Genomic DNA, 27,717 nt, shown 5'->3' on the forward strand with positions numbered 1-27,717 from the left:
CCCTGCCCCTGGGAATAGTTAGATCCTCTCTGGGAATTTTGGCCGCGTGGGGAACGAAAATTACTATTCCCTCTCTGGTTAGGGGGTTTATTGGTTAACTGGCCAAGGGACTTGAGTGTTTCGTATTCGTCCTTGGCATTTTTCAGTGCGTCTTCGACCGCCTTACCAAACAACAGATCGGTTTCCACCGGTTTGTCCAACAATGATGCCTGGGTTTCTGCCTTAAAACCAGACTGCCGTAACCACGCATGTCTTTTGATAACAGTGCCTTCTGCTATCAATCTGCCTGCGTTGTCCGCGGCGTCGAAGGTTGCTTTCAAAATGCAACCAGACACGGCTCTACCCTCTGCGGAAATCCGAGCTAACTGGCCCTTTAAAGGTTCAGGAGCAGAGGCTATGAGTGCCGCGACTTCTTCCCACTGATGGCAGTTGTAGCTGGCCAACAGGGTGGTGGAGTTAGCAATCCTTGCTTGATAGGCGGACGTTGAGGCTACTTTCCTGCCGAAACCGTGTAGTTTTTTGCTCTCCTTGTCGGGAGGAGCTTCGGACGATGACAAGGGTGTTCCAGCTCTCTTACGAGTGTTGGTGACAACTAGGGAGTCTGGCTTCAGATGTCCTCTTATATAGAGAGGGTCAGATTGGGCCGCCCTGAAAAGTTTTTCAACCCTGGGATTGACTGCTCTGGTGAGGTTCGGGTTCACCAGGGACGGATCTATTCTCCGCTGAATGGACTTAAGGATAGGGATGGTCTAGGCAACAGGCCTCCTTTCTCCCACTAACTCTTCTGCGAAGTCCCTTTCCTCCTGGACACCGTGGGTGTCAATGTGGAAATGTTCTGCTGCGCGAGCGAGAACCTCATTTAGGAGGGGTTGGTTATCGACCGGGGAGTTGGTAACCGGGGCTTCATTCTCTACCGGGGAATCTACTCTGTATGTTTCAGGGTCCTCCTCTTCTTCTTCCTGGTCCTCATCATCCCCATAGTAGCCCGTCCCGGTTTGCTCTTCTATCATACCAAATTCTTGGTCCTCACCAAAGGAAGCCTCTCCTTGATACCGTGAGTATGGTCTTGCGTAAGGCTGTACCTCTAAGGGTTCTGACCTCATCGGAGTTTCAAACCGGGGCTTTTTACTCGGGGGGGATAGGATCAGTAGAGTCTGAGGGTGTGGCCCCTTGTGGATCATACGAGAGGAAATGTTCTGGATTTTTATCATAAAATCAGCCAAAGAAGACATTCTTGACAAGACCCTATCTATGTCTTCACTGGACCATTTTTTGGAACTGGGAATGACTCTCTCAGCAAGTCTGTGGGATTTATCTTGAGTAGCTTTGCTGGTTGTAGACCTATCAGCAGACCTGGTTTTGTCTGTCTGTTTAGGGGGAGTGGAGTGTTTCACAGGTGTGGAAGAATGTACAGGTAGTTTCTTCTGCTGTTTTTCCCCCCTCCCGTGCGTGGAAAAATGTTTTCCCTGTCCTTTAGTGGCTCTGGAGTTTTTCGACGCCTGGCGTCGAGGATCGGGGGTGGTGTCCCTGTCCTTCGAGCGTGGGGCCTCACTGGCTTTAACTGCGGGCTCCGACTCCTGGAGCGCGGCCTGAGGGTGGAAGTCGTCTTCGTCTACCGACGATCGAACTTCTGTTAGCCTAGGGAGCGAGGCACTCTTGCCAAGAGTGGATGATTGCCTGGAGTCATGCGGCGATCTTGATCGAGAGCGCCTAGAGGACACCGAATCGGACCGTTCTGTTTGTGCCTCTTTCCGAGAACTCGACGTCGTCGAGTCTCGGTTGGACTTAGTGTGTTTAGTGTGTGTAGTATGTGAAGCGCTTGTGTCGCCGGGGGTCTTCCCCATAGCCGCTCTGCCGGACGACCTTCCGAGGTCGGGGTCCTGCACTCGGCTGTCTTTCGACGCCGTAATGCCCTCGCCGTCCGAAAGTACGGCGTCGCTGCCATCGCTGAAGGCGCCCTCCGCTGCCATGGCCGCCTGCCTGGTGTGGTGGGCCCAACGCTTCGTCGAACGGTCCTTAAGTGTCTTAGGTTTTAACCTACTACACGCTCTGCAGTTCGCTTCGGGGTGGTCCCTAGGCAAGCAGAGATTGCACGTGGCGTGCCTGTCGACCCAAGGGTATTTGCGATTGCACTTGGGGCAGAATTGAAAAGGGGTACCCTCCATACGCACCTTGAGGCAGCGGGCAGTTAAGTGTAGGAAATGTATAAGGTGTACCTATATACCAAGAGTGTAGAGTATGTACCACCCCCCACTCTCCCTACTTGCAGGGCCGAGGCCAGAGGCCTTCCAAGGCCCGGGCCGAGGCCAGCGGCCTTCCGAGGCCCAAATCCGTCGTGCAGCAGCCGACGGTCGATTTCTTCTCCAGTCGGCGTCGAGTGTCGAAGTTCGATGTTGGGGTGGGGAAGGATGTCAATAGATTAATCTTTTAAATTTTTAGCAAAAGTATGTCTAAGGCCAGGGGACTCCGCAAAATGCTTCCGACCAGTATGGCGGGAAAAAACAATCTGAGGATCCTAGATGCGTGAGGGATCTTGGGTACAGTGGACGTCTGTCATGATCTCTGCTTCCAAAAGGTCAGGGTTTTCCCAACTCCCTTGGAAGCAGATCCATAACCCAGGTTCCGAGTGCCAACCAGTCCCAATTGGGACCTTTTGGACCCAGTCCTGGCGCCAGTGGCACCAGGCTCATAAATATGCCCAGTCCCAGCACTGGAAGCGCCGGGCTCATAATGCTTGGGTGGACTTACCTGCAGCAGACCATGCTGCTTACTTGCCTGCCAGTTGAGCCTCTGATCCTCTTCTGTTTGGAACTACTTTTCCTGTTGGGTGGGGCAGGAGCCACTCCCTAGATTCAGAACACTGGAACTCTTCTGGAAAGCAGGAACTCTTTTCTTACCTAGGCGTGGCTGTGGAAGGAGACACCTAAGCACTACAGGAGGCTATTTAAACCACACCCGATGGATGAATCTTGCTTTGCGTTATTCTGCATCCTCTGCAGCAGAACGCTCATCGTGTCTTCTGCATCTGATCCTGGGCCTAAGGAAAAAGGCTTACCATCCTGAATCCAGTCTTCAGCAACACCTATAAAGACAAGAAAGAACAGGTTAGCATTACGGTCTTGAGTGACAGCTCTTCACTTACCTGGTCCATCGGCTGTCACCAACGCCTCGCACTGCATTCCGGCATCTGAAAGACAAAGGCTTACCTAACTCTTCGTGCGCTCCGGAGGTCTTCACACTGCATTCCGGCATCTGAAAGACAAAAGCTTACCAACTCTTCGCACGCTCCGGAGGCCTTCGGCGCTGCATCCCGCATCTGAAAGACAAAACAAGGTGCGTTTAAAGACATTGGGGAACTTTAATACTCACGTGCCATTACTCCTTTCCACATCTAACCCAGTGGGTATTCCGGCACCCGGCAGCCGCTCCGAACTTGTACCTGCAAAATAAAAAGACAGTTAGAGCGCATCGTGAAGCAGGCAACAAGCGCTTACTTACGTGCTTCCAGGCGCTTCTATTCATCACACGGGCTCCATCTTCAACTCACTTCAGCCCGTCATCCGCCATCGCCGGAACCCTGCAAAACAAGAAACATCATTACTAAAGACTTTAAAGACATTAGAATTACTCGAAATTTACCGTTCGTGCAGTAAACGACGGACAGCAGTCCTCTGAAGTCAAGAGGCCTGCTCCCCTTATCCAGTGAAGAAACTGGTTACAGCACCCTGCCCCGAGGCAGATGGAGAGCATGGCGTTCACTTACCTAAGGTGAGAGCGTTAACCTTTGGGGTTCTACAGGAGAAGAGAAAGGGAAGAAGAGAGAGACCTTCAATAACCCAGTTCCTTAATCCCATATTTTCTATCTGCAGACATCTTACCCTTCGAGTCAGACATACAGTGCACAGAGGTCCAGCCCAAAGAGCCAGCCGTGTGTTACACATCACCTTTGAAGATACGGTATACGCCCAGTCAAGACCGGCGCCTCTACGGGAATCAGGTGAGCGTTACAACGTCACACTAGGGATAGTATTACTGGCACGCTCTGTGTCGACGCCCATTTTCGAGTTTCGAAAAACAAACTGTAATACTCCGCAGCTTCCACTAGATGTCGGCCTATGCACAGCATGTGATCTAAGCAGATTCCACAAGCCTCAGAAATATATATATACACATATATATAATATATATATATATATATATTACACAGCTCACAGTAGCGGCCGTGTAGTTATGGTTAAGTTGCTAAACCCATAGGAAGACCACTTTTGGGAAGGCTTATAACTTTGCTTCCCCTGGACGAATCCTCACCAAACTTTGCAAAAAAAGTAAAAAAAAGTTTGATGAGGTTTCGTGCAGGGGGGATAAAGTTATAGGGGGGAGGGTCCCAACATTTTTTTTCTCCATAGATTACATGGAGAAAAACTGTGCGCAAGAATGTAGCCTAAACTGCTGTATGGATTGTCAGCAAATTTGCTGCAGGAGCAGCGGCTTGGTCCCGAAAGCGTGCTTTTGTAAATTTGGTGAAAATACGTCCAGTAGTTTTTTTAAAAAACAGGTAAAATGGGTAGGGTGTGGCTTGGAGCCATGGCGGTCGGAGCAGCTCTGTGAGAGCTCCCGGCTGGTGCCACGCTGCCAACCGTAAGTCCCGGTGAAAAAGAAGTTTTAATATCCATGCGCGATGCGTCCTGATGCTTAAGAGTAGCGGCATGTTTTGATCGGCTTCCGACTCTCCTACGATACCCAGAACGGCGAATTCAGCTGATCTGAAGCCGAGGGGGGCACGAAGTAGGACCAGCGACAAAATGGCAGACTCCTCCCCGGCCTGGAACCGTCTTCAAGGATGACGGCTCAAGCATAACCAACCTCCTGGCACAACGCAGCAGATGCCTCCCGGATTTCTACCCCTTCCTGAGACAGACTCCCTCCCTCTCTCTCCCGTGTGAAAGGGCTCCTGCGAGTTACACAGCCCACCTGCACAATACAGTCACTGTCCACTTCTACAACCTCGCGGCAGCAGCAAAAGCAGCAAAGATATGCCACACGACGGAGTCCCTCCAGACTGTTGAAGGGACCATCCCGCAATGTGACAGCTACACAACCAACCCCCTGGTGTATAGCAGCAGATATCCTTTACACCCCCACCCCTTCCCGAAGTGGACTAATGCTCCCTTCTCCCCAGCGTGAAGGGGCTCCAGTGAAAAACGGAACCAACGTTTTCAGCCCGCCCGCACACAAACCTCTCTCCGTGCTTCAACCACCTGACGGCAGCAGCAAGGACAGAAAAGACAGTGCATGCGACTGGGGTCCACCAGGCTAGGAGGTGCCTCAACCCGCGGTGTGGGAGCCCCGAAGTTCCGGGCCAGCAGAGGTGAGCTTAGATGGCACTCTCGCTCTGGCCCCCCTACCACCTGACAGAGGGGCCTGCCACACCAACGTGGCAATTCCCCTACGGAAGGGTGCCCGCAGCCAGGGGGCTGTGCAGCCTTCACCCCCCACCCGCAGTGGAGCCCGGGTGGAACGGTGCTGTGCCTAGGCCAAGCCTGCGGTGTGGGGCCAGCCCGGTCGGGACTGATGTGGCTGAGAACAGGCTTCCTCTATACGCTGACAAGCCGGAGCTCACTACCCCTCATCCAGGACATCCCCGATTCCCTCCAACAACGGCCAACTTAACAGACTTATCAATGCCCGACACAAGGTAAGTCGGCACCTGCTGCACCTCTGGGTGGGCCCCCTCAGGCGGCCAGCGTCCCCTCAGGCCAACGAACCTCCAGCTCACTGGGGCCCTGGAGGCACCCGCAAATGAAGCCCTAGACACTCAGAGGAGCCAAGAAGCCACGCGCACCGGGGACCTACAACTACAAACTGCATACAACCACACACTTGGGTCCCGTGGCAAAGCCGTCAGCCCTGCCTCTCAGTGAACCCCGGTCAATCCAAGTGGGCCCCGAAGCTTCATCGGACGCCGGAGCTTCTCCGCACCACCGGGTCCGGCTGCCTCCCATTCGATCACTCAACTAAGACTTCAGTGGTTGGGAGACTCTTCAGTGCTTCGGGGGGACACAATCTCTGCCCCCCCATATTGATTAACAGGTGCCCCGAATTGACATCCGATAACTCAGGCACCGGGAGGGAACCCAACCTGGCATGAGAGGTGCATCACACAAGGGGAATTCCAATCAACCGGATTTGCGAGTCCAAGCCGCACCACTGTCTGAGCAAGAAAACCGCTACAACCAGCGACCAGAGAGAATACTACAACCAGGAATCTGCAAACCAACAGGCCCCATAGCATTGAGGGAATCAGCTGGGCTCCACCTCAAACAACAGGCCATACTGTCATGTCTCGCTGGCGCCGCGGCTCCCTTTGGCGGCGCTGGAGAATGCGGACTTTGTCCTTGTTTCCTTCTCCCAGCATGGCTCCTGTTACTACGGGTAGCGTTGCAGTGTTCCCGTCTTCAGTCAGGCGTCCTCTGACGTCACCGCGCTGTTCCAAGGATCCCGGATATGGTGCTGCAGAACCACAGCTCAGCGCGTCACTTCTCTCCTCAGACGCTCCGTAAGTTCGCAGCTAGGGTGCATGTTACCTACATCCTTGTCCTTAAACTTACCTTTTCTCTTTACCTACCTATCTACATATCTACAGGACTTGTGTCCGTATCCAGCCTCCCTCTCCCGACCTCCGAGACTCCTCAAGACTCCTCCTCCATCCAACCCGCTCGGTACTGCTCTTTTCTCACTTCTGTCTGTTTTTTCCATGATTATATTTCAGCTCATACCCTGTTTGTTTAAATTAGAATACAGAAGCAGACAGAGTCCTGCAAATAGAATCCTTCCCACGTTGAAGATCGACGTACCGAGGACGATTGGATCCATCTCCGTTCCGGCAGGGTTTTCTCCCCCAGGAGGGTTTCCCTGGGATCCCTTACACCACCACTTGTTTCCTAATCAGGAGAGGGGAGGTGTCAGGGTCCCTAGGGGGCTCCCCAACTGCCTCGTTGATTGCTGCACCATCAGGTTAGTGTTTGAAAACCTTACACATACTCCACACCCCAGTCTACAGCAAAAACCAGACTCCTGGAGCTAACTGAGCAGAGTACTCTCCCCGGGTGTCGGTCGGTCAACATTCGCTGGGGCTCCCGGGGCCTCCCACCCCTGGGGGTTGCTAGACTTGGCGTCACGCAAGCTGAGGCAGGGGTACCGACCACACAAGCTCACCCCCCCGAATCTAAGATGAATATACCATAACATAATGTCGAAAACCATTAAATCAACTAAGCAAACAGACATTGCAGCATTATTAAACCACCTATGGGGTAGAAAGCAAAAGAAGCAAGCGCAACAGCGGGACACTAAGTAACCTGCCTGAAAACAGCTCAGACATGATGTCCCAATCAGTCACGAAATCAGATTTACAAGAACTCTTATCGGCCCTCACCAAGAAATTTCAAAAAGGAACAGAAGAGGTGAAGAGCAAGATCTCATTTCTTGAGAAGCGAGTGGGGAAATTGCAGCTCGGACAGAAGAAATCGAGACCACCCTGTACAAACAAAATTTCGGGAAAGGAGAGGGGGCAGATGTTAGGCAGAATTATATGCAGTACCCTTTGGGAACACTACACACAATTAAGACTTCAAGTGACAGTACAATTTCACCTTTGGTACAAGCCTGTACTACAGAGTTATAGTGGTAGCAGTAGCGGAGCAGCCAGACTTATCTCAAGAGTAAGTGAGCAGTATCAAATAGTTACACAAAGGACAGCAATTACTATGATGCAGGCAAACACTGACTCAAGGTTTTCAAGTAAAAGAATATACATTTACTACACTCTTCAGTTACATAACAGTTCACTCTTCTAAGCAGTTTAAAAATCAGAGTCTTAATACACCACACAACTTCCTTTAAATTCCAGACAAGTTAAGCTCACAAAATGAAGTGGGAGCAAAATGGCACTCCAGCAATTTAAAAGGGAGGGAAAAACAGACGTTAACAGAAATTGAATCACACCAACAAGTGAGTACTCAGGGCAATCGAACAAGAGAGACTACAAGGTTAAAATCAGATAGAAAAGGCTTAGGGACAAAGTCAATGGGTCAAAAGTCTTTGGCTCAAGATCACACAGTTCAGGGTAGTTTGCGGTAAAGTTTGTAGCACGGTTTCCGGACGAGGTTGGTTGGTAGAAAAGTTAGTTCAAAGAGAAGAGAAGGACAAGCCCTCAGATTGGAGGAAGATTTAAAACATTTTCACCGCAGCTGAACGAAACGCACAACCGGATTTGCACAGTACCTTAAAACAGAGAGGGAGCTGTAGCTGAGGCAGAAGTTCCTAGTAGTTCCTGCAGGCTCACGGTTCCTGAAGCGACTGTCGAACTGATCAGAAGTAGGAAGACTGGAGGGTCCTGCACTACACCCAGGGAAGAAACCAGCAGCAGAGCAAAGCAACAAATAAAAGGTGCGCTCCTTAAAACCCAAGCAGGGTCTGACCTTCCTGGCTATCCGGCCCACTGTAGCTCTGTACAGCGAATTCGACCAGAGGAGGGGTCCTGGCTTGTAGTTTGGGCGAACTGGTTGGTCCCACCAGCTCAAGGGAAGAAGTTTCCTGGAGGATCTTCTCTGTCATCGGATTCTGGAGATTCGGACCTGCAGCAGGGCTTCACCAGCCGGTTCAGTCGTTGTAGGGGTCCTCTTCTTCCAGCCAGTTCCTCGTTGGTTCTTTCGTTCCAGTGGCGACTCTGCTCTTCCAGTCCCAGAGACCTGCTTTTTATGCAGGGTGCTTAGCTCACTCTGGAATGTGTGTCGATAATGCCAGGAAATGGTAAATTAGTCTGGGAATCAGGTTCATTTTTATCGCTGCTACCCTGCCCAGCCATGAGATCTCCTGTTTTTCCCAGTGGCGTATATCCCTCTGCAGATCCCTGAACAATTGTGGGAAGTTGCTCTGGTATATCCGTGTGTGGTTCTTGGGAATGCGGACCCCGAGGTACCCGATTGTTGCCTGAGCCCATGGGATAGGGAGTTTGGGGTTCAGCTCTTCCTTCTGCTTGTTTGTGATGTTAATCGCTAATGCCGATGATTTGTTATAGTTTACCCTGAATCCTGAGGCCATTCCGAATGCTTCAAGCTCCTCCAATAAGGGTTCTAAAGAGGTTTTGGATGGGTTATTGTTAGCAGAACGTGGTTTCTTCCTTTTTTTGATCTCTGGATCAAATTTGTGTAACCTTGTTAGTGTCGTTTTGTTTTTCCCTGTTTGTGTTTCTCTAAATGCAGTTAAGCAAAATTCATATTCAACACCCATGTCTGGTGCCTCGTGCCATTTTTTTATGGCTATTGTCAATGCTGGTATTGTTTTAGAGATTATTCAAAGTCTGTTTTAGCCATTAAATTCATAGATCAATTCTGTGTGGCCAATATTTCCTGTTTTTGCTTGCATGCTCTTGCTGGATCGTTTCGGCGCATGTTAAGATTAGGGACCTATGGTCGCTCTTTGTAGATGTCAGAATCTTTAATGAAGAAATAGTCTAGAGTCGCCCATGCGTTATTAGATGCCCAAGTTGTCGCTCCTTTTCTATCACCATTTACATGTCCGATCACCATGTGGAGATCTCTTCTAACCATTTTTTAGTTCTGGTTTGCTTCTCAGGACTGTTATAGGATTGCTCTTCATTTTTTAAGATCTTAAAGCAATCTATGTTGAGATATTCACAGACGATAAGCTGTAGGTTTTCAAATTCTGCTCTTACATCATCAATGCAGTTCATGACGGAGTCCAAAAAGGTTTCTCCGTCTTTAGATTTAGCATTCCAATAGAGATTGATGATTGCTTGTGTCTCTTTAATTGGAGGTGTTTCATTTTGTCGTTGTGTTATCACTATTTGAATGAGGGCCGAGGGACTAATCACTCTCACCACTTTGACTGATGTGCTATTTTTTATAAACGTGAGCAATCCTGGTGACGGTCTTCCAGTTGATCCTTTATATGCTTTATTCAGAAAGAAAGTGAATCCGTCTAAAGTTGGGGTTTCTCGTGACCAAGATTCTTATATGCAAATGACGTCTGTTTCTAGGAACTCTTGGTCTAGTTTTTGGAAAAGATGTTTAAAACCCCCCGGGTGTTCCAGGAAACCAGACGGAAGCTTTTTGGTGCAGTCGTGCATTCGGTCTAATTATTTTCTGGGAATGCTAAGGTCCCTGCGAGCCAATCCCATGATTTTGCCTTGCCGACTCTTGTTTCTAAGTGGCCTGTTTTTGTAGGCTTTTCTCCTGCTTTATCCATTTTTTTTTAAAAGTTTTTATTAAATCCAACAAAACAATACTAACCAAACAGGCAGAGCATATGTCATCAGAACCATTGTACATTTTACATCAATGCACTGCTCCCCCCCCGGTCCGAGCCTAACCATCTTTACATTCCATATCTGCATCCTGTGGCAGACGCTCCTACTCCGTGGATTCACCTGGGTCCGGAATTGACCCAAACAGTTCCGCTATTAGTGATTTCCAAGCCATCAGGGACTCTGTTCCCTCCGATCCCCCAACACTGCTTGCCTCCTGCCATACCATAGTTTCCGCCTCTGCCCATTTCTGCAAGTCCTTCCACCACACCTCCACCCGTGGTCTATGGCATGTCTTCCATCCCATGGCTATTCTCCTCTTTGCCAACACATATGCTAAGTCTTTCAGTTTGCTCACATGTTCTAGCTTAACTGCTTTATCCATAGGTCTGCCTTTTATGACGATGCGCAGAGCCTACGGGCCCCACAGTGTTGTTGGTGAGAATCTAATAGGTTTTTCTGTGACTTCCTCATCACTTAGGTCCTCTGGGAAAAGCGTTTTTTTCCATGGCTCTTTTTTCAGAGCAGAAATTTCTGTTGGGTGATTTGTTTCATCTCTTCTAAGGATTCTAAGATCTTCTGTAGCTGATCTTAATAGATTTGTGACTGCTTTTGTTGGAATGTGTAAACAGATATTATCGGTTTCTGTTTCCTTGGGAAATGCAACTATTTTAATGTCCTTTGGCTCAATAACTCGTAGTGGTGGCACACTGTGCAAAAGTATCGTAAGGTTTGATTGATTCATGATCAACCCATCTTTAGCCTTTAAGACGCGTTCTAGCAAGAATTTGTTCGTTATGTTTTCGTCCTCAAATGAGTTTTGTGCAGATCATGCTTGTTTTCGTTTCCTTTGATTGTCTGATCTGGATGAGGTCTGGTACTTCTCCACACGTCTCAGCTGGATTAGTCTTTCTTGTTTCGTGTGTCCAATCAAAGTCTCCAACACTGTGCGCTTTAAATTTGCTTTCCTTGTTTTGTCTTCCAACAGCGCACATTTTTGTTCCAAAGTTTCAAAATGAGGAGTTTTTTCAGATAGGCTTTCAGAGTCCGCCTCTGGTTCTGAGTCTGTTGGATTAGTAGCGTTTTCTCAGTCGCTCTATACTTCGACATAGCTGTCTTCTTCATAAGTGGAGAGTTGCAGAAGTATTTCTGTTTCTCTCTCAATTGAGTCCCTTATTGTATCTTGGTGTTGTTCCGTCATTTCTGCTTGCCTTTCTTCTTCAGCTTGTCTCTTTGTCATGTTTATCGCAGCATTCTTTTTTTATGTTTCACTGGCACTTTTGTCAGTGCTTGTTCTCTAATTGGTTTGAGGTTTCGAATGAAGTTCTGCGTGCTACCATTTGCCATCGTCTTAGATTTGGGTAGGTTTTTGGTCTTTTTATTTGATGCATCTTGGGCTTTTCTTCTTGCTCCCAGCTTCTTGGCGTTGGCTTCGTGATGCATAACTGCTTCGAAGATGGCAAACAATTCTTTGGTTTGTGTTCTGTTTCTTTTTAGTTCTATTTGCCTTGTCTTTATGATGCAGCATACATCTTGGTTAAGTTAAGTTCTTCTACCAGTGGTGGACATTCAGAGGCAATTTGCGTCTATCTGGTTGCGGTCCATTCTGGTGGTTCCATCGGATGTGCGTAGCTCCCCAGCTGGTTTGTGTTGGATTGTGCCATGACTGGTCTCTGAGCTCGAGGTGTGTTTTTGGTATGCCTTGCTTCTGATATTGGTCTCTTGTCTCCCTTTATGTTGTCGTTCTCAAAGTTTTGTGTTCTTAGTAAATTGATGGTGTCTCTGAAGCAACTCAAAAAGGATCTTTTGTCGTCTCGTGTATCTTCGATCAGATCAATGAGTGTTTTGAAAATTATATTTTCTGATTCTTTCTCACATGCTCTCTTTTCTCTTGTTGCTTCAATATAGGCTTCGATGCATGTTAGTTTTGATTGCATTAAGGCCAATAATGTCTGATCTTTGTAATTCTCATTTAAAGCTTCATATAGCTTGAGAAAAGGTGCCAGCTTTATGGTTACCATTGAGCCCAAAGCGGCTTGAGGTTGGCACATAGCTCTGTTTGCGATGGGCCAATTTCTGGTACCGCTTGGTTTCGTCCTTCATGATATCCCTTAGAGGGCTGTTCTTTTTTGTCCCAGTGTTTATTTTTTTGATATTCATGGTCAGAGGGGTTTTCTTCGACCAAATCCTCCGAATCTTCTGTTGAGATCGTGCTTTATAATTCCTTTTCATTAGCATTGTTTCTTCCCTTGGAGCCGTTTTTCCAATTTGAGCATCGCCTATTTTTACTATGTTCATGGTCTAGAAGAACAAGTTACTCTCTTACCTGGTAACGTTCTTTCGATGGGATGGTCCGACAACGTATTCCATATCTATGACAGTAATCACCACAGCTGTGCTGCTTCGGAAAATCTTCGGCGTCTGCGTCCTGCGTCGATGACGTCGATACGCCGCCCTCGAGGACAACCTCCGACGGCCGACGTCACTGGATGTTATAAGTAGGACGCACAACGCCTGTAGCCTCAGTTGTAGTTTTTTCCCAGAACGTGTGCCACCAGTCTTCTGCCAGTCTGACACACAAAGCCTTGCGGAAACGTAAGCTGCAATCGCATAAGAAATTCTGTAGCGGGGAAGGTAGGGAGGGAGCGATATGGAATACGTCGTCGGACCATCCCATCGAAAGAACGTTACCAGGTAAGAGAGTAACTTGTTCTTCGAGGGGATTGGGTCCTCCGACGTATTCCATAGCTATGACAGACTCCCAAAGCAGTACCAATGCAAGGAGGTGGGAAAAGAATTTAGAAAACAGAAACATTTAGAATGCCCAATCAAATTGCAGAGTAAAGGACCGCCTTGCCAAAGGCCAGATCCTGCCCCCGGATGGAATCGAGAGAATAGTGACGTACAAAAGTATGTACCAAAGCCCAGGTGGCTGCATCACAGATGTTTCGAATAGGAACAGCCCTCTGCAGGGCAGTAGAGGCAGCCATACCCCTGGTAGAATGGCCCCGTAAGCCGACTGGTGGGTCCTTACCCGCCAAGCGGTAACACTCAGAGATAGCCAAAATAATCCAGCGAGACAAAGTCTGTTTCGTCACAGCCTGTCCCTAAAGCTTTCCAGCGTAACCAATGAAGAGCTGATCGTCCACTCTGACCCGGGACATGCGTGAAATATAAAAGCTTAACGCTCTTCTAGGATCAAGCCTATGGAGCCTCTCCTCTTCCTTACCAGGATGTGGAGGAGGATAAAATGCTGGAAGAACAACCTTCTGACCTAAATGAAATTCCGATATCACCTTCGGAAGAAAAGAAGGACGAACTCTAAGGACAACCCTGTCCTTATGAAACACATTGAAGGGTGGCTTAACTGAAAGTGCCTGTAACTCACTCACTCTGCGAGTGGAAGTGACCGCAACTAAAAATACAGTTTTAAGAGTTAACAGTCTCAAAGGGCATGTATGCAAAGGCTCAAACGGAGCACCCGTCAGAAACTTGAAAACAAGGTTCAAATCCCAACCGGGCACCTGGAAAGGCGACGGAGGGATCACATTAGTGAGCCCTTTCAGAAACTGAGAAATTAAAGGAATTTTAAAATAGGAACACTCTTCAGACGAGCGCTTAAATATGGACAGCGCCGCCAGGTAACCTTTAACGGTACCCACTTGCAGGCCCCTGTGGGCCAAAGAAAGCAAAAAAGACAGAACTACAGGAATGTCACATGAAAAAGGATCCACATTCTTAACCCTGCACCAGTCCCAGAACTTACTGCAACGGTACAGGGACTTTGTTGCTGGCCGTCTGGCTGAGAGCAACAGCTCCATCACGTCTTCAGGGAGGTCCCAATCCTTATACCTCAACCTTTCAGAAACCAAGCGTGAAGGTTGAGGTACCTGACCTCTGGATGGAGAACCTGACCCGCCCTCCCGTGAGAGCAGGTCGTCTTGGTAGGGAAGACGACCTGGAGTCCAGATGGACAAGTCTAGAAGGTCCGGGTACCACGTCCTCCGGGCCCACGCCGGAGCAATGAGGATCATCCGGGAACCGAACCTCCGTAACCTCCGCAGTACTTGCGGGATGACGGGGACTGGAGGAAACTCGTACAGCAGTGGGAATGACCACTCCACCACGAACGCGTCTCCTAAGGCTCCGTTTGGAGGAAAGTCCCGCGAGCAGAACCTCTCGCACTTCCGGTTCACACTGGAGGCGAAGAGATCCACTTGAGGGCTCCCCCAAAGGGCGAAGATCTCCAGGAGAATCTCCTGAGCCAACTCCCACTCGTGAGAGATCAAGCTCTGCCTGCTCAGAGCGTCCGCCGTCTCGTTTTCGTCTCCTGCCAGATGAACTGCCGAGATCGAAACTTCCTGCTGGATTGCCCAGAACCAGAGCTCCATCGCCTCCCTGCACATAGGAAGTGACCCTGACCCCCCCCCCCCTTTTTGTTGAGGTAGTGCATGGCCACCGTGTTGTCCGTCACGATCAGGACATTCTTTCCTCGCAGTGTCGGCAGAAAAACCTTCAGGGCTAGCCTGACGCCCTCAGCTCCAACAGATTGATATGGAGTCTGGACTCCGATGGAGACCAACCACCGCTGACTGTCAACTCGTTGGCATGAGCTCCCCATCCCGTGAGGGATGCTTCCGTCACGATCATCACCTCTGGCCAGGGCAACCACAATGGAGCCCCGCTCATCAGACTGCCTTCGTCGGCCCACCACAGAAGGTCCTGGGCGACCGAAGACGGCACCTGAACAGGGTCTGACATCCTGCCGGAGGACTGAGACCACTGGAGCTTGAGTGCCCATTGCAAAGATCTCATCCGCAACCTGGCCTCTGGCACCAGAAGAATGCAGGATGCCATGAGGCCGAGCAGTCTCAAGAACTCAAACGCTGGGAGAGTCTGGGCAAGTTCAAACTTGTGCACCATCTGCTGAATGTGATGAGCCCTCACCTGGGGAGGAAAACACTGCCCCAGGGACGTGTCGAGCACTGCTCCGATGTACTGGAGCCTCTGAGTTGGTGTCAAATGGGACTTCTTTAAGTTGAGGGAGAAGCCCAGCTTGTGGAGAGAGTGGCAGGTGACTGACAGATGATCCAGGACTTGCTCGGGAGAGCACGCCCTGATCAACCAATCGTCCAGGTAGGGGTACACATGAATCCCACCTTTCCTGAGGTGCGCTGCTACCACTACCATGAGCTTGGTGAAGACCCTCAGGACGGAGGTCAATCCGAACGGCAGGACCCGAAACTGAAAGTGCGACTCGCCAACCACAAACCTCAGTTACTTCTTGTGCTTTGGATGGATCGGCACATGAAAATAAACATCCTTGAGGTCGAGAGACACCAACCAGTCCTGAAGATGAAGGGCCTGGAGGACTTGAGAAAGAGTAACCATCTTGAACTTGTCCTTCTTGAGGAGTTTGTTCAAACCGCACAAGTCCATGATGGGTCTCAATCCCCCGTCTTTCTTGGAAATCAAAAAATAAAGGGAATACCATCCCTTGTTCCTCGCCGCTACAGGCACCAGTTCTATGGCGCCTTTCCCCAGCAGGGATTGAATTTCAGGCGCAAGGAGCAGATCTGGACTCTTCAAAGAGAGATTCCCCGGTGGATTGTCTTGAGGCCTCTGCCGGAAAGGAAGACAGTAGCCGTGGGTTATGATCTCAAGAACCCACACATCTGAAGTAATGGCGCGTCACTCTGCAAGATGCTGTGCCAGCCTTCCCCCAACCGGCGAACCATGGGACATGGCCTCATGACTGAGCTGAAGCGGCTGTGGTGTTGCCCGAGGGCAAAGAGGCAACAGCCGAGCGGCCTTGGCACCTCGAGTACCTTGTTTACCACCTCTGGCACTCCTACGGTGGCCCCTTTGACTGGCAGCTCCTCTCGCTTTCCCAAAGGATGAGTAATAACGAAAGGAACCTCCCCTCCATTGCTGTCCCATAGGACGAAAAGGCGGAGGTTGTCGAACTGCAGAGCCCAACGACTTCACTGCGGCTTTTGAGGTCTGCAACCTCTCAAGGCTCTCGTCAGCCTTGCTGCCAAAAAGATGTTCCCCGTCAAAGGGCATGTTGAGGAGCCGGGCCTGCACATCAAGAGCAAACCCCGACTTCCGCAACCACGCAAACCTGCGTATCACGGTGCTCGCCGCCATGGACCGGCTGACGCAATCTGCCATGTCCAAACCCGACTGAACGGCCTCACACATGGCATCCTTGCCATCCTGAACCATGGCAAGGAAACCATCCCGTTCATCCCCTTCGGGAATATGTTCAGCCGCCAAGGAAACAGTTCCACAGAGTGTGCGTGAAATGAGACAAGGCACAAATGGAGTCAAAATGCTTGTCATCCCTATCAGGAGGGATGGTAGGGTACAACGTCTGCTTTGCTGGGGCCGTAGCCGCCTGCACCACCAAACTCTCCGGAGTAGGGTGCTTGGACAAGTAGCATGGGTCACTACTGGCTGGGCGGTATTTTCGTGGCAAAGACTTGCTCACTGCCGGGAGACTCTCCGGAGCAGTCCAAGCCACCGCCACCCTCCTCTGTGGAACCATATGAAACGGCAGTACCAGGTCAGTTGGTGGACCAATATCGAGGATATCCGTAAGGTCACCCTGAACAAACTCCCCTGGGGGAGCAGACCATCCTAAGTACTCGGTGACCCGTGGCATAAGGCGCCGGTACGAAGAATCGGCATGAGAGCCAGGCTCAGGCCTACAAAACTCCACCTCCGGAGAGGTTTCCAGCCTACTAGCATCATGCAGGGACTGCCTCGGGTCCTCAAACTGGCTATGGCCCGAGAGAATCTAGTCAGGCACCGTGTCAGGCACCATGCCATCATCAGAGCCCTCATCCACCTCTGAAATGAACTCCAGATGGCGCCAAGAAGGCACAGAACTGGAACCAAAGCCATGCTTGACCTTGGCCAGAGCCTTTCTAGGGTGTTCCCGAGAGCCACGGGGTACCCCCGTCGACACAGCCTCGAAAGGCGTTGAGTGAATCGGCGCCAGCGTCGAGAGAATCGGCGTCGACGACAGACGCGGCGCCGACAGCATTGACGGCGTCGACACAGGCCTCGAAGGCGGAACCCCGAGCGTGTCCCTCGACATCCTGGGCGCCGACAGCATCAACGACTTCCACGGAGGTGGAGCCTCGAGAGAGTCTGTCGACGACCTCGGTGCCACAGGCGTCGATGTCTTCCTCGAAGACTTCACAGGTTCACGCGGTCTCGAGCGCGTCAAGGACCGGGACCTGGACCGGGCATGCCGAGAACGATTCCCCTTGTCCGAGTGGGAACTTTCCCGGGAATCGTGATGACCACCCGTGCCCGAAGGTGTGCAAGCGGCGTCTCTCGGCTGATCACGACCGACCCCACTCGGAGGCACGGACGGACCAGTGCCCTAAGATTCAAGAATTGCCAACATTTTCTTCCCGAAGGAAGCCCATTCCTCCGGTGTCGCATGCTTGGTCGGGTAAGTGACCCGCCGACGGGCGGAGTCCTCGGATGAGGACAGGGACGGCGACCGATGACGGCGCTTCTGGGAGTGCCTCGAAGAGGCAGAGGAGTGGCGAGACCGACTCCGGGACCGAGACCCACTGGACTTCCGACGACGACGCGGAGAGTCGCCCCTCGAATCATCCGTCGAAAGCACCGCAGACCTCGACTTCCAGGGCTTGGACACCTTACCTACCGATAACATCTTGCGCTTCTGCAAGGCTTTCGACGTGAGCGACTGGCAGTCGACACAGTCATCCGTGTCATGGGCCTCCCCGAGGCACCAGAGGCAGGCGTTGTGTGAGCCCGTGACCGACATTTTGGACCCACAGTCCCCGCACTTCTTAAAGCCCGGACGCGGTGTGGAAGACGAGGTAGACATCTTCACGAAGAAATATTTCACAAACAGGTTCGAAGAACCGAGAAAGCAACAGAAACTCAAAAGAGTCGAGGCGCGCCGAGATTCCCGAAGCGAACATGTTAGCGGAAAAAACAAAACTGGGGCTACGGGCGTCGTGCGTCCTACTTATAACATCCAGTGACGTCGGCCGTCGTTGGAGGTTCTCGACGGCGTCGTATCGACGTCATTGACGCAGGACGCCTAAGATTTTCCGAAGCAGCACAGCTGTGGTGATTACTGTCATCGATATGGAATACGTCGGAAGACCCAATCCCCTCGAAAGTGTATTTCCTCATGTGTTGGTGATTTGGCCTTTTTTCCAGGGGCCATTAGTAATGTGGATTTGTTAATTTCAACTTCTGCGATTGCTCGTTTGCCTCTTCTTATTTGAGGAGTCGAGATTTTACTGAGTGATTGTTTTCTAGCTGCTTCCTCTGCTGCAAGATCATTGAGGCCGGAGTTTGGGTCTATGCTGATGTCTTCTCCTTGAGCATGGTCTGTGTTCGCTTGTGCGCTCGAGGTCGAGTATTTATTCAGCATAGTTTGGTTTGTTGTGCTAATTGTATCTGCTGCATAGGCAGGTATATTTTCTTTGATCTCCGAGTACCTCAGAACAATCTAGGTCTCCCACTGTGTCGCAGCGACCCAAAGCCGTTAAAAGGTCATTGTCTGATATTTCATGTCAGGTATCCCCATCCCTATGTATGACTTTACGACCTCTTTGTTTTGGCACTAAGTTGCTGTGTTTCTCTGTATAAAGAGTTGTCTCTTTTGGTTTGAAGTGCCATCTGATTGATTTCGAGTCTGAAAGTGATTTGGCTTGATATTTTAATCTTGCCCCATGTGTCTTTTTTAAGACTACGAGCGCCCAACTCAAAGTGTTTTCATTAGTGCCTATCGATGTATTCTGGATTAGATTCTTCAGTTTTGTTAGAATGTTTGCTTGTGATTCCTGCTTGTTTCGAATTTGTCCATTTGATGATTCTTTTACTGTTTCCTTTGTTGTAGAAATTGAAATGGGACGCTGAGCGGCTGCATTGTCTGGGATTTCACCAAGGGCATCAACGTAGTTTGGTGAGTCTACGTTGTCAAAATAAGCATGTTCTTTTTCAATACTCTTTTTTGGTCTTGTGTACGAAAAATAGCCCTCCTCATATGGAACGCAGAACACATCTTCTCCATCCACCCCCCCCCCAGCGCTCTGCCCCTCCCGTCTGGCGCTGCAGCTCACAACATGCATCGCCAGTTAGAGCGTTCAGTTCACCGTACGCATGCGCGGGCTATACTGTGACCGGGAGCTGAGGTGAAGCAGTGCCGCGTTCATAGAGGTAGGCAAGGGAGGGGGAGTTACAGCACAGCAAGTACCTTCTAGGTCCTACAGCTCAGCCAGGGCGATCCTGGATCGATTGTTCTCCCCATGCTCCCCTGCATTTTGTAGGGGGTAATTTTGTCTGCTTTCACTGCACATGTCAAGCTCTTCTGTGCAAGTGGCAGCTCAAGTCTCCCTGACTCCGGGTAGCTTCATCTGGCTCTGTGTTCTTGGGGGGAAAGTTGTTATTGTTGCCTTGATCCTCATCGCAGCTCGGCACTCCCCTCTGCCAACACTCTGCATCGGGAGTGGGGGTTTTATGGATAGCAACCTAGACTCTAGTAAAGCAAGAGGAAATACTCCAAAGTCACATAGAATGTGGTAACACTGCTTCTCTGTTGCAGATACTGCCACACTTTGCCAACAGTCCAACATTTTAAAGAATAGGACTATGAGAGTAGTGTTTGGAATGCTGAAAGGAAGTCAGAAAATGGGTAACATGCAGAAGAATCATTTCCACCAAATGTTTAGGATGAAAACAAGGTTCTACTTTAGGCACAGTAGAGTAGGAATCAAGATAGGTGACAGTAGACAGCATGCTCAAAATTTTTAGAGAGTAAAGGAAAAAAGACAGGATGATAATTTAGGGGAAGAGATGTGTGGAGAGGATTTTGTTAAAAGAATGACTTGCATTAAAGAAAAAGGAAAATACCAGAGGAGAGAAAGGAGTTAAAGTGAGAAATAACATGTGGAAGAAAATTAGGCTATATGAAGGGAAAAAGTGCCCAAATAAAAGAAGATCCAATAGGGCATCAGTAGGGTTGGAAAGTTAAAGCAAATGACTGAGCGAACCTTCAGAAAGAGAAGTAAAACAGGAACAACAAGACAGAAGAAGATGAACACGTCGTTGACAGAGGAGAGGCAGGAGAGCATGAAGCGCACAGATTATCAATTTTTAGAGGGAAAGTTAGAGGCAAAGTCCCAGGCCGAAAGAAACAAGTAAAAATTAGGGTCGGGAGATGAGGTGCTGTAAGATTAGCGAGAAGAGAAAATAAGTGATGAGGTTTAAGAGATTGATAGTAAAGTTTAGCATGATATAAATCCAGATCATAGGAAGTCTGAAGAGAGAAAAGTGAAGCAAGATACGAGGCTGAGTGGAATATCTTCCAGCACCATTTCAATGTACATAAAGAATCATGGATTAACTGCTAAGAAGAGAACAGATAAGGCTGAGGAGGCTTATGGGAAGGAATACATTTTGAGAACGAATAAAGAGAATCGAGTGAGGCGATACCATAGCAGAAGGCAGACGATCAGAGTTTGAATCAGAGTGGAGAAAGGAGAAGCCAGCATTAAAAAGAAGAGATTATTTTTAGTAGTATTATGTAATTCTTATAAAGCGCTGCATGCCCATGGGCCTCAAGGCGCACAAAAAACATTGAACGTGAACAAGACAGACATGCTGGGGGTCAATGCAGGGCGGAGGGGAGAGCTGCGGGTAATGGCTCTTCAGCCTGGCTTAAGGTTGAACAGGTGAGACTTGACCAGATTGAAATTGCTGTTCTTATTGCCAGGGGAAGACCGATTGGTGAATGTTGGTAAACAAAAAGAGCAGGTAAAACTGACAAATGTCCCAACACAGAAAAGATTAAGTCGGAGAGGAAGGAGAAGGAGGGCAAAGGAGATTATACAAAAAGGACTATAGCCAATGATCAGCAGAGAGAAAAGGAAATGTTCATACCTTGATGGATGTGAGATTTTTGTAGAACTCAGAGTCCAAAGAAGGCAGTTCATCTATTGAGCTGTAGAAAAGGCTGTGATGGCGGCCAAGCAACTGGCTCAAGAAGAAGGAAGCAAATGGTACATCTACCACTATTCCCTGTGGTGAAAAGAGAATAAAAGTTATTTCTTCCAGGTCATACTACAACAGCAATATAAAACCTCCATTACTAAAAATAATTTACAATAGTAACTGAAATATACAATCTTTAGAAACACAATTTTATCATGTAATTTCATAAACCTATATGTTGCAGTGTGTTAAACAAAATGCTTTGTCAGCAACATCAAACTTACTCTAGTTAACTGTCAAGAAGCATTACTTCACATCTCTTCAGATGGGATTGGCACTTGCTTACAACTGCCTTGAAGATAACTAAATGTATGCAGGGCAACGAATAAATGGCTCAAACCAAACATACCCACGAAACATCATCCCATGACATCCTACTTAGAACCCTCTGAATTAATTGCTACATATTTCTCCAGACTTCAATGTTATCTTCTTATAAATGGGAATGGATCGGTTTTCATGTTTTACACAGAAAAACGTATTATACTAAATTAGCATTGACAAGCAACCTAACAAATACAAGCTTACAGGTATGTGAACAGAAAACGTAGGCAAGCAATTAAGAGTTACAGGGGGCCCTAAGGCCTAAGGGTTAGTGGTGCTATAGAAAAATGCAGATAGAAATAGATAGATAGAATAAAGCTAAAACAAAGACATATTAAATACATTTTTCAAGCAATTAGGTTGTTTATTATACCTACGTTAAGGAGCAAGTTACTTAACTGTAACTCCTGTTCTCCAACCTGGGTCTTACATGGATTCACATGCTCATGAATATTCTGTCATAAGGCTGAGAATCCTCTGTAATATTAAAGCAGTGTTGCTTCAAAGCTAAACTACAGGAGGCGGGAAAACTCAACAGAAGCAATACACTTACTGGAAAAGACTCACCTCATCCAAACAGTAGAATCTTGTGAAAGTGTGGGTAGACCTCCATGTAGCAGCCCTGCAGATATCCAACAGGGGACCCCCAGAGAGAAACGCTGTAGTTGCTGCAATGGCTCTGGTGAAAAAGGGCTCTCAGTCGGCCTGGCAGAGGTCTATTAGCAAGATGATGGCAATGTATGATACAGCAAGAGAGCCACCTGGAGATGGAAGCTTTAGACAGAGCCTTGCCATGCCCCATAGGCCCAAAAGAAACAAAAAGATGAGAGGTCTGTCAAAACGGTTTGGTGCATGCAACATAGAACACAAAGGCACGCAAAAGATCCAGCGAATGCAGCGAAAGATCCAGCGAATGCAAAACCCAGATTCACCGTGATAGATGCTTGGGCGAGTCCAGACTTGGCAAGCAAGAGACGGTAAGGCAGAATCAGCAGGGCTGTAGCTCCCAGAGGAGAGATCCTTTGTGAAAAGCACCGCACGGTAAAGCATTTCCACTTATGCTTACAGCAGGAAAGCATTGATGGAGCCCTGGCTGTAGCCAGAATGTTCTTGCAGTTGAGAGGGAGTGAGTAGTGTCCGAATTATAGGGCTGCAGCAGCCAGGCCACTAGGTTCAGAGACTCTGGGTCCTGGTGCAGGACTGACCCTTCTTCTGGAAGAGGAGGCAGTTTGACGGCTGGAGCCACTGACAGATGGAGGTCTGGATACCAGATCTGCCTGGGACACGCCGGTGCAATGAGTATCATCCTGCAGCAGAATTGTCAGAGTCTATTCATCACACGTAGCAGCAGGGGGATTGAGGTGAATGCGTTCAGGAACAGGCCCTCCCAAGGGAATGAGAGGTGGCTCCTAGGCTCCTGGCTTGAGGATACCTTCTGGAAAACATCTGGCATTTAAAGTTGGCTGCCATGGCAAAAGGGTTGATCTGAGGGGGACCCCACTTGCTGAAGAGAAGAGATACCTGGGTCTTCTGGAGTTCCCACTTGTGGAAGCACCGTACTTCCTTGCTGAGTCTGCAATGGTGTTGTGAACGCCTGCCAGAAGAAACAGAATGAGGAACATCTGCTGAGCAATGGCACAGTGCCACAGGTTCTGTGCCTCTAGAGAGAGAATGGGAAAGCGAATTCCACCATGCTTGCGGATGTAAAACATAGTGGTTGTGTTGTTCGTGAAGACACAGACTACCTTCCCCTGGAACTGAGGCCGGAAGGACTTCAGGGCCCAGAAGACTGCCTGCAGTTCTTGGATGTTGATATGCACCCCCTTCTCTTCTAGAAGCCAGTGGCCCGGGGCGTACAGTTGGCTGTATAGGCGCCCCAACCTTCCAGAGAGGCGTCGGTTGTGACTGTTGCCTGATGAGAAGGGGTCTGAAAAGGGGCGCCCTGCAAGAGATGAGGGCAAATGGACCACCAACGTAGGGCTTGATGGAAGGCCGGATTGAGATTGATCCTGTCGTCCCATGAGCCCGTGATTTGTTTTTATCTGGCATCCAGAAACTCGTGAAGGGGTCTCGTCAGTAGTCTGCAAAAAGGCACCAGATGGATGCATAAGGACATCATCCCCAGCAGGGAATTGATGGATCGGACTGTTGCAATGTGAGCTGCCGAAAGCCGTTGGACCTTTCCTAGGATGGGCTTTATCCTGTCCTCTCACGAGTCGCTAGACACAATAGTGTGTTGAGGCAAGATCCTAGGAATAGTGTTTTCTGAGATGGCACTATGCAGGATTTCGGATAGTTTATCAAGAATCCAGACTCCAGAGAAGACAGGGCCTGGATGGTCTCTGTAGTGTGCTGGACTGCCATTGTGTGAGAGTGGGATCGGATCAGCCAATCGTCAAGGTAGGGGTAGACGTAGATTCCCTTGCTACAAAGGTGCTGTGCCACCGGAGCCTTACACTTGGTGAACACCCTTGGAGCCAATCTTAGGCCGAATGGAACATCCTTGAACTGGTAATGCTTTCCTGAATGACAAAGCGCAGGAACTTTCAGTATTTACGATGAATGGGGATGTGGGAGTAAGCATCGTCCAAGTCAAGGGTCAACAGGAAATCCCCTTCCTTCAGCTGGCAAAGCACATGCTGCAACATGACCATCCTGAATTTTTGGGATTTGAGTAATTTCTTTAGGCATCTCCGCCCTCCTGACTTCTTTCACATTAGAAAGTATCTAGAGTAACCCCCGGAGTTTGCCTTGTTCTTCAAAATGGATTGAACCTTTTTTAGTAGCTGTGCTACGAGCTGTTCTTTTATGTAGATGGGAGGAATGTGAGGGCATTTGTCCTGGAATTCCAGGGTGTGACCCTATTGGATGATATTGAGCACCCATTTGTCTGTGGAGATGTTGCGCCACTGGTTGACAAATTGAGATAACTGGCCTCCCACTGGGGTGCTCAAGTGAAGGTGCAGGCCCTGGGCTGGGTTAGGCTTGTTTTGGAGTCCCCGGTCTGGCTGCTGGAGCACAATGACGCCGATTACCCCCCTCTGTAAGCGTGGGAACGTCCCCTATACGCCTCCTGGGTGGTGGAACGGGAAAGCTGACAATAAGGTGAAGTGAACCACCTTGAGGATCTTGAGACCTTTCCTTTAGCTGATCCAAAGGACTGCCGCCGCTGCTGAACAGTGCCCAACGACAGTGCCGTCTCTGTGTCCGTCTTTATGGACTGGCAGGTGTTGCTGACCACCTTTCCAAAAAGGTTTTCACCACTGAATGGCATGTCTACCACTTTCGTCTGCACATCAGGACAGAGGTTGGTGGCCTTCAACCAACCTGGTCTTTGGGGGGCCACTCCATTGCCCATCTGTGGAAAGCCTGAATCTGTGATGTACTGGGAGACAGTGATCGCATGGTCGGAGGCTACTTTCCCTTCATGGAACAAAGCTAGGGCGTTTGCCTTCTTGTCGGCCAGGAGGAAGTCAAGTATGGGACCCAACTTAAACCAAAGCTCTCTATCATATCTCGATAGAATGGCTACCGCGTCGGCAGCTTTGACAGTAGATGCCGCAATTGTGGTAATGCACTTTCCGGTCGTATCCAGGGACCATATAAGAGGAAGAGGGGTTAGAGGACCTCTTCCTAGCTGCAGCAGAGACCACAGAATCTGGTGATGGTTGGGATCTGAGGCACGTTGGGACTGTGTCCGGAAGCCGGTACTTTTTCTCCAAGCACTCCTTTTTTGCAGGAGTTGTGCAAGCGACTTTCATGATCAAAAGGCCATCTTCCCAGATGTCATCAAGTAGGGGAACCAATACTGTAGTCTTCCGGGAGGACTCCCTCCGTTGAAAAAGGAAACCTCCCTTCTTTTCTTCAGGATCATTGCATGAAACAAACCAATCTCATCCAGTGCAGAGTCTCTGGAGGGAAAGTGGAAATCAGGTGGCTCACCATCTGCGGGAACATAGTCGTCTAATTCATCAGTCCCCTGGGTTATGACAGTATCAGTGTCCATCTGGGCTGCCTGCTCCACTGCAGGAGGGGGTTCCAGCAGGCAGCTGTCGAGAGCCAGCCGGGGCTGGATGAGAAGGTGTCAGCCGGGCCCTGAGTGCAATGGTGGACTCTTTGTCGGTGCAGGTATGGGACCTGCGCAGTAAGACACTGTTATATCTCTGAAACTAATGTGAGATGAGTGGTTAAAATGTCCATTCACACATCGCTAGGCACTGCAGGAGCCCGCACAGGGTCCCGAGGCAAAGGGCTGGTAGCACAAGATGGTTGGGCCAGTTGCTGAGGCATTGGCCTAATGGGACCAGGCTCACCTCATCCGCCTTCTTGGTCAGAGTAGAATCCCTCTGGAAGGTTGTCTGAGGGACCAGATGATTGGATCACTGAGACAGTGGGTGACACCCTTGGAGGACCCAATGGAGCCAGTGTGAAGAGTGGTGTGGCCTTGGTGTGTCTTGGGAGGACCGCGAGAGCCGGAGGCATCTCCCTCTCCAAACCATCACTCCTAGGAAAAGAGGTGATCTCTGGGGCTTGCGGTGATGGTAATGGTGCAGCTGTCGGCAGGGCTGGTGCCAGTGTGGCCGAAGGAGGCCTTGAAGGCAGGGCACTCTGCAAGCGGAAGTTGATACAGTGGAGACGGTGACGAAGGACATCAACGGCGTAGCCATCTTTCTGGACAAAATCAGAAAAGGGTTCTTGATCAAGAAGGTTTATGCTTCATAGCCGGTGTCGACAACTTGCTCATAGATTGGGCCTGGCTGGCTGGCGGTATACTACCCGTCAACGTAGAGGGTGTGGACGACCTTTGTTTTCCAGCCAAAAGCTCTGCAGCTGCAGTGACCACCGATGAATAAGTTGGAGCATAGGATGACTTAGCCTTTTTAGGTATCTTCCCCTGGGAATTGTATTCAAAGGAGCTCAACCTCTTGATAGAGGGTGTATATGCTTTCTGTTCCTACCGACCCTGGAAGGGGCATGTCCTCGCTCGGAGGCCAAGTCAGAGGCCCTACCTTCCTCAATCCATGGCACTAACCTTCTATGGCGATCGTTCCGCATCTTGGAAGAGAAGGCCTAGCAGATGGAAATCTGTCAGCATCGTGGTCAGGATGCAAGCAGAAAATGCATTTTAAATGTCAATCTTCGACAAAGATGTTTTTCAGGCCGCATTTCGAGCAGGACTTGAGAGGCTTTTCCTTGTGGCGTCTGCCATGGAGCATGTGGCAGGCCCAAGTCGGGCATGCAGGTGCACATGGTCTGAAGATCTGACGATGGACTCGATCTGCTCTGGCAACAGATCCCTGTCGCCAGTAGTCACAACGGTAAGTGAAAAGATGAATTGAAGATGATTTCTTACAAAAATAGGAAAAAAGTTATCGATATTTCGAGGCGCGAAGGACGATGACTCCCAACACAAAAACATGTGGTAAAAATCTGAAGGCGGCCACCAGGTGTGGATCTTAGGAGGACGAGTGTCATTGGTTGGGGGTAGCATGACCCAAAGTGACAGCAATAGGCTATAAAAGTGACAAGCAGTTTTTAGCTTTAAAGCAAAATGGCTTTAATATTACTGAGGATTCCAAACCTCACGACAGGGACTATTCATGAGCATGTGAATCCATGTAAGACCCCATGCTGGAGAAGTAGAGATATCTCCTCTTAGTGACTCTTGTACTCGCAGTCCTCCATATTTATTGAATGACATGGCAGCATGCAAAGTATGAAAACATTCTTTGAATGACAAAATAATTGTGAAGAAGAGGAGCAGGGCCTACTGTGAGAAACCTGACAGTGTTTCACCCGCTAGTTCACGGGGAGCTGTCATCCAGGTGGCCAGGACACAGTCATCGATTTTGGATCCAGTTCTTGGGGGTGGACCAGTGCGGGAGGATTACCTTCGTGAGGGGTCTTCGGGGCGTGGGAGTGGGACACCAGATGGCGAGACACGGTATACCCCTCCCTGTAACACCCTTCCCCATCCTACCAGGTAGAATACTTAGGAACTCAACGCCTCCTTT

The 27,717-nt window shown here is 49.4% G+C and overlaps 1 protein-coding gene across 3 annotated transcripts in view; it reads right to left on the minus strand.

The window, feature by feature from the left end:
- The window catches only part of UBE3B (ubiquitin protein ligase E3B), a 2,019,282-nt gene that overhangs the window by 413,881 nt on the left and 1,577,684 nt on the right, over positions 1 to 27,717 (minus strand). For all 3 annotated transcript variants that reach the window (XM_069619417.1, XM_069619418.1, XM_069619419.1), the window contains exon 22: positions 21,269 to 21,406. In XM_069619417.1, coding sequence (XP_069475518.1) covers positions 21,269 to 21,406 — 138 coding nt within the window. The remainder of the gene's footprint in view (positions 1 to 21,268; positions 21,407 to 27,717) is intronic.

The sequence above is a fragment of the Ambystoma mexicanum genome, chromosome 10, assembly GCF_040938575.1.
Source record: "Ambystoma mexicanum isolate Mex_15411 chromosome 10, UKY_AmexF1_1, whole genome shotgun sequence".
NCBI classification, from domain to species: Eukaryota; Metazoa; Chordata; class Amphibia; order Caudata; family Ambystomatidae; genus Ambystoma; species Ambystoma mexicanum.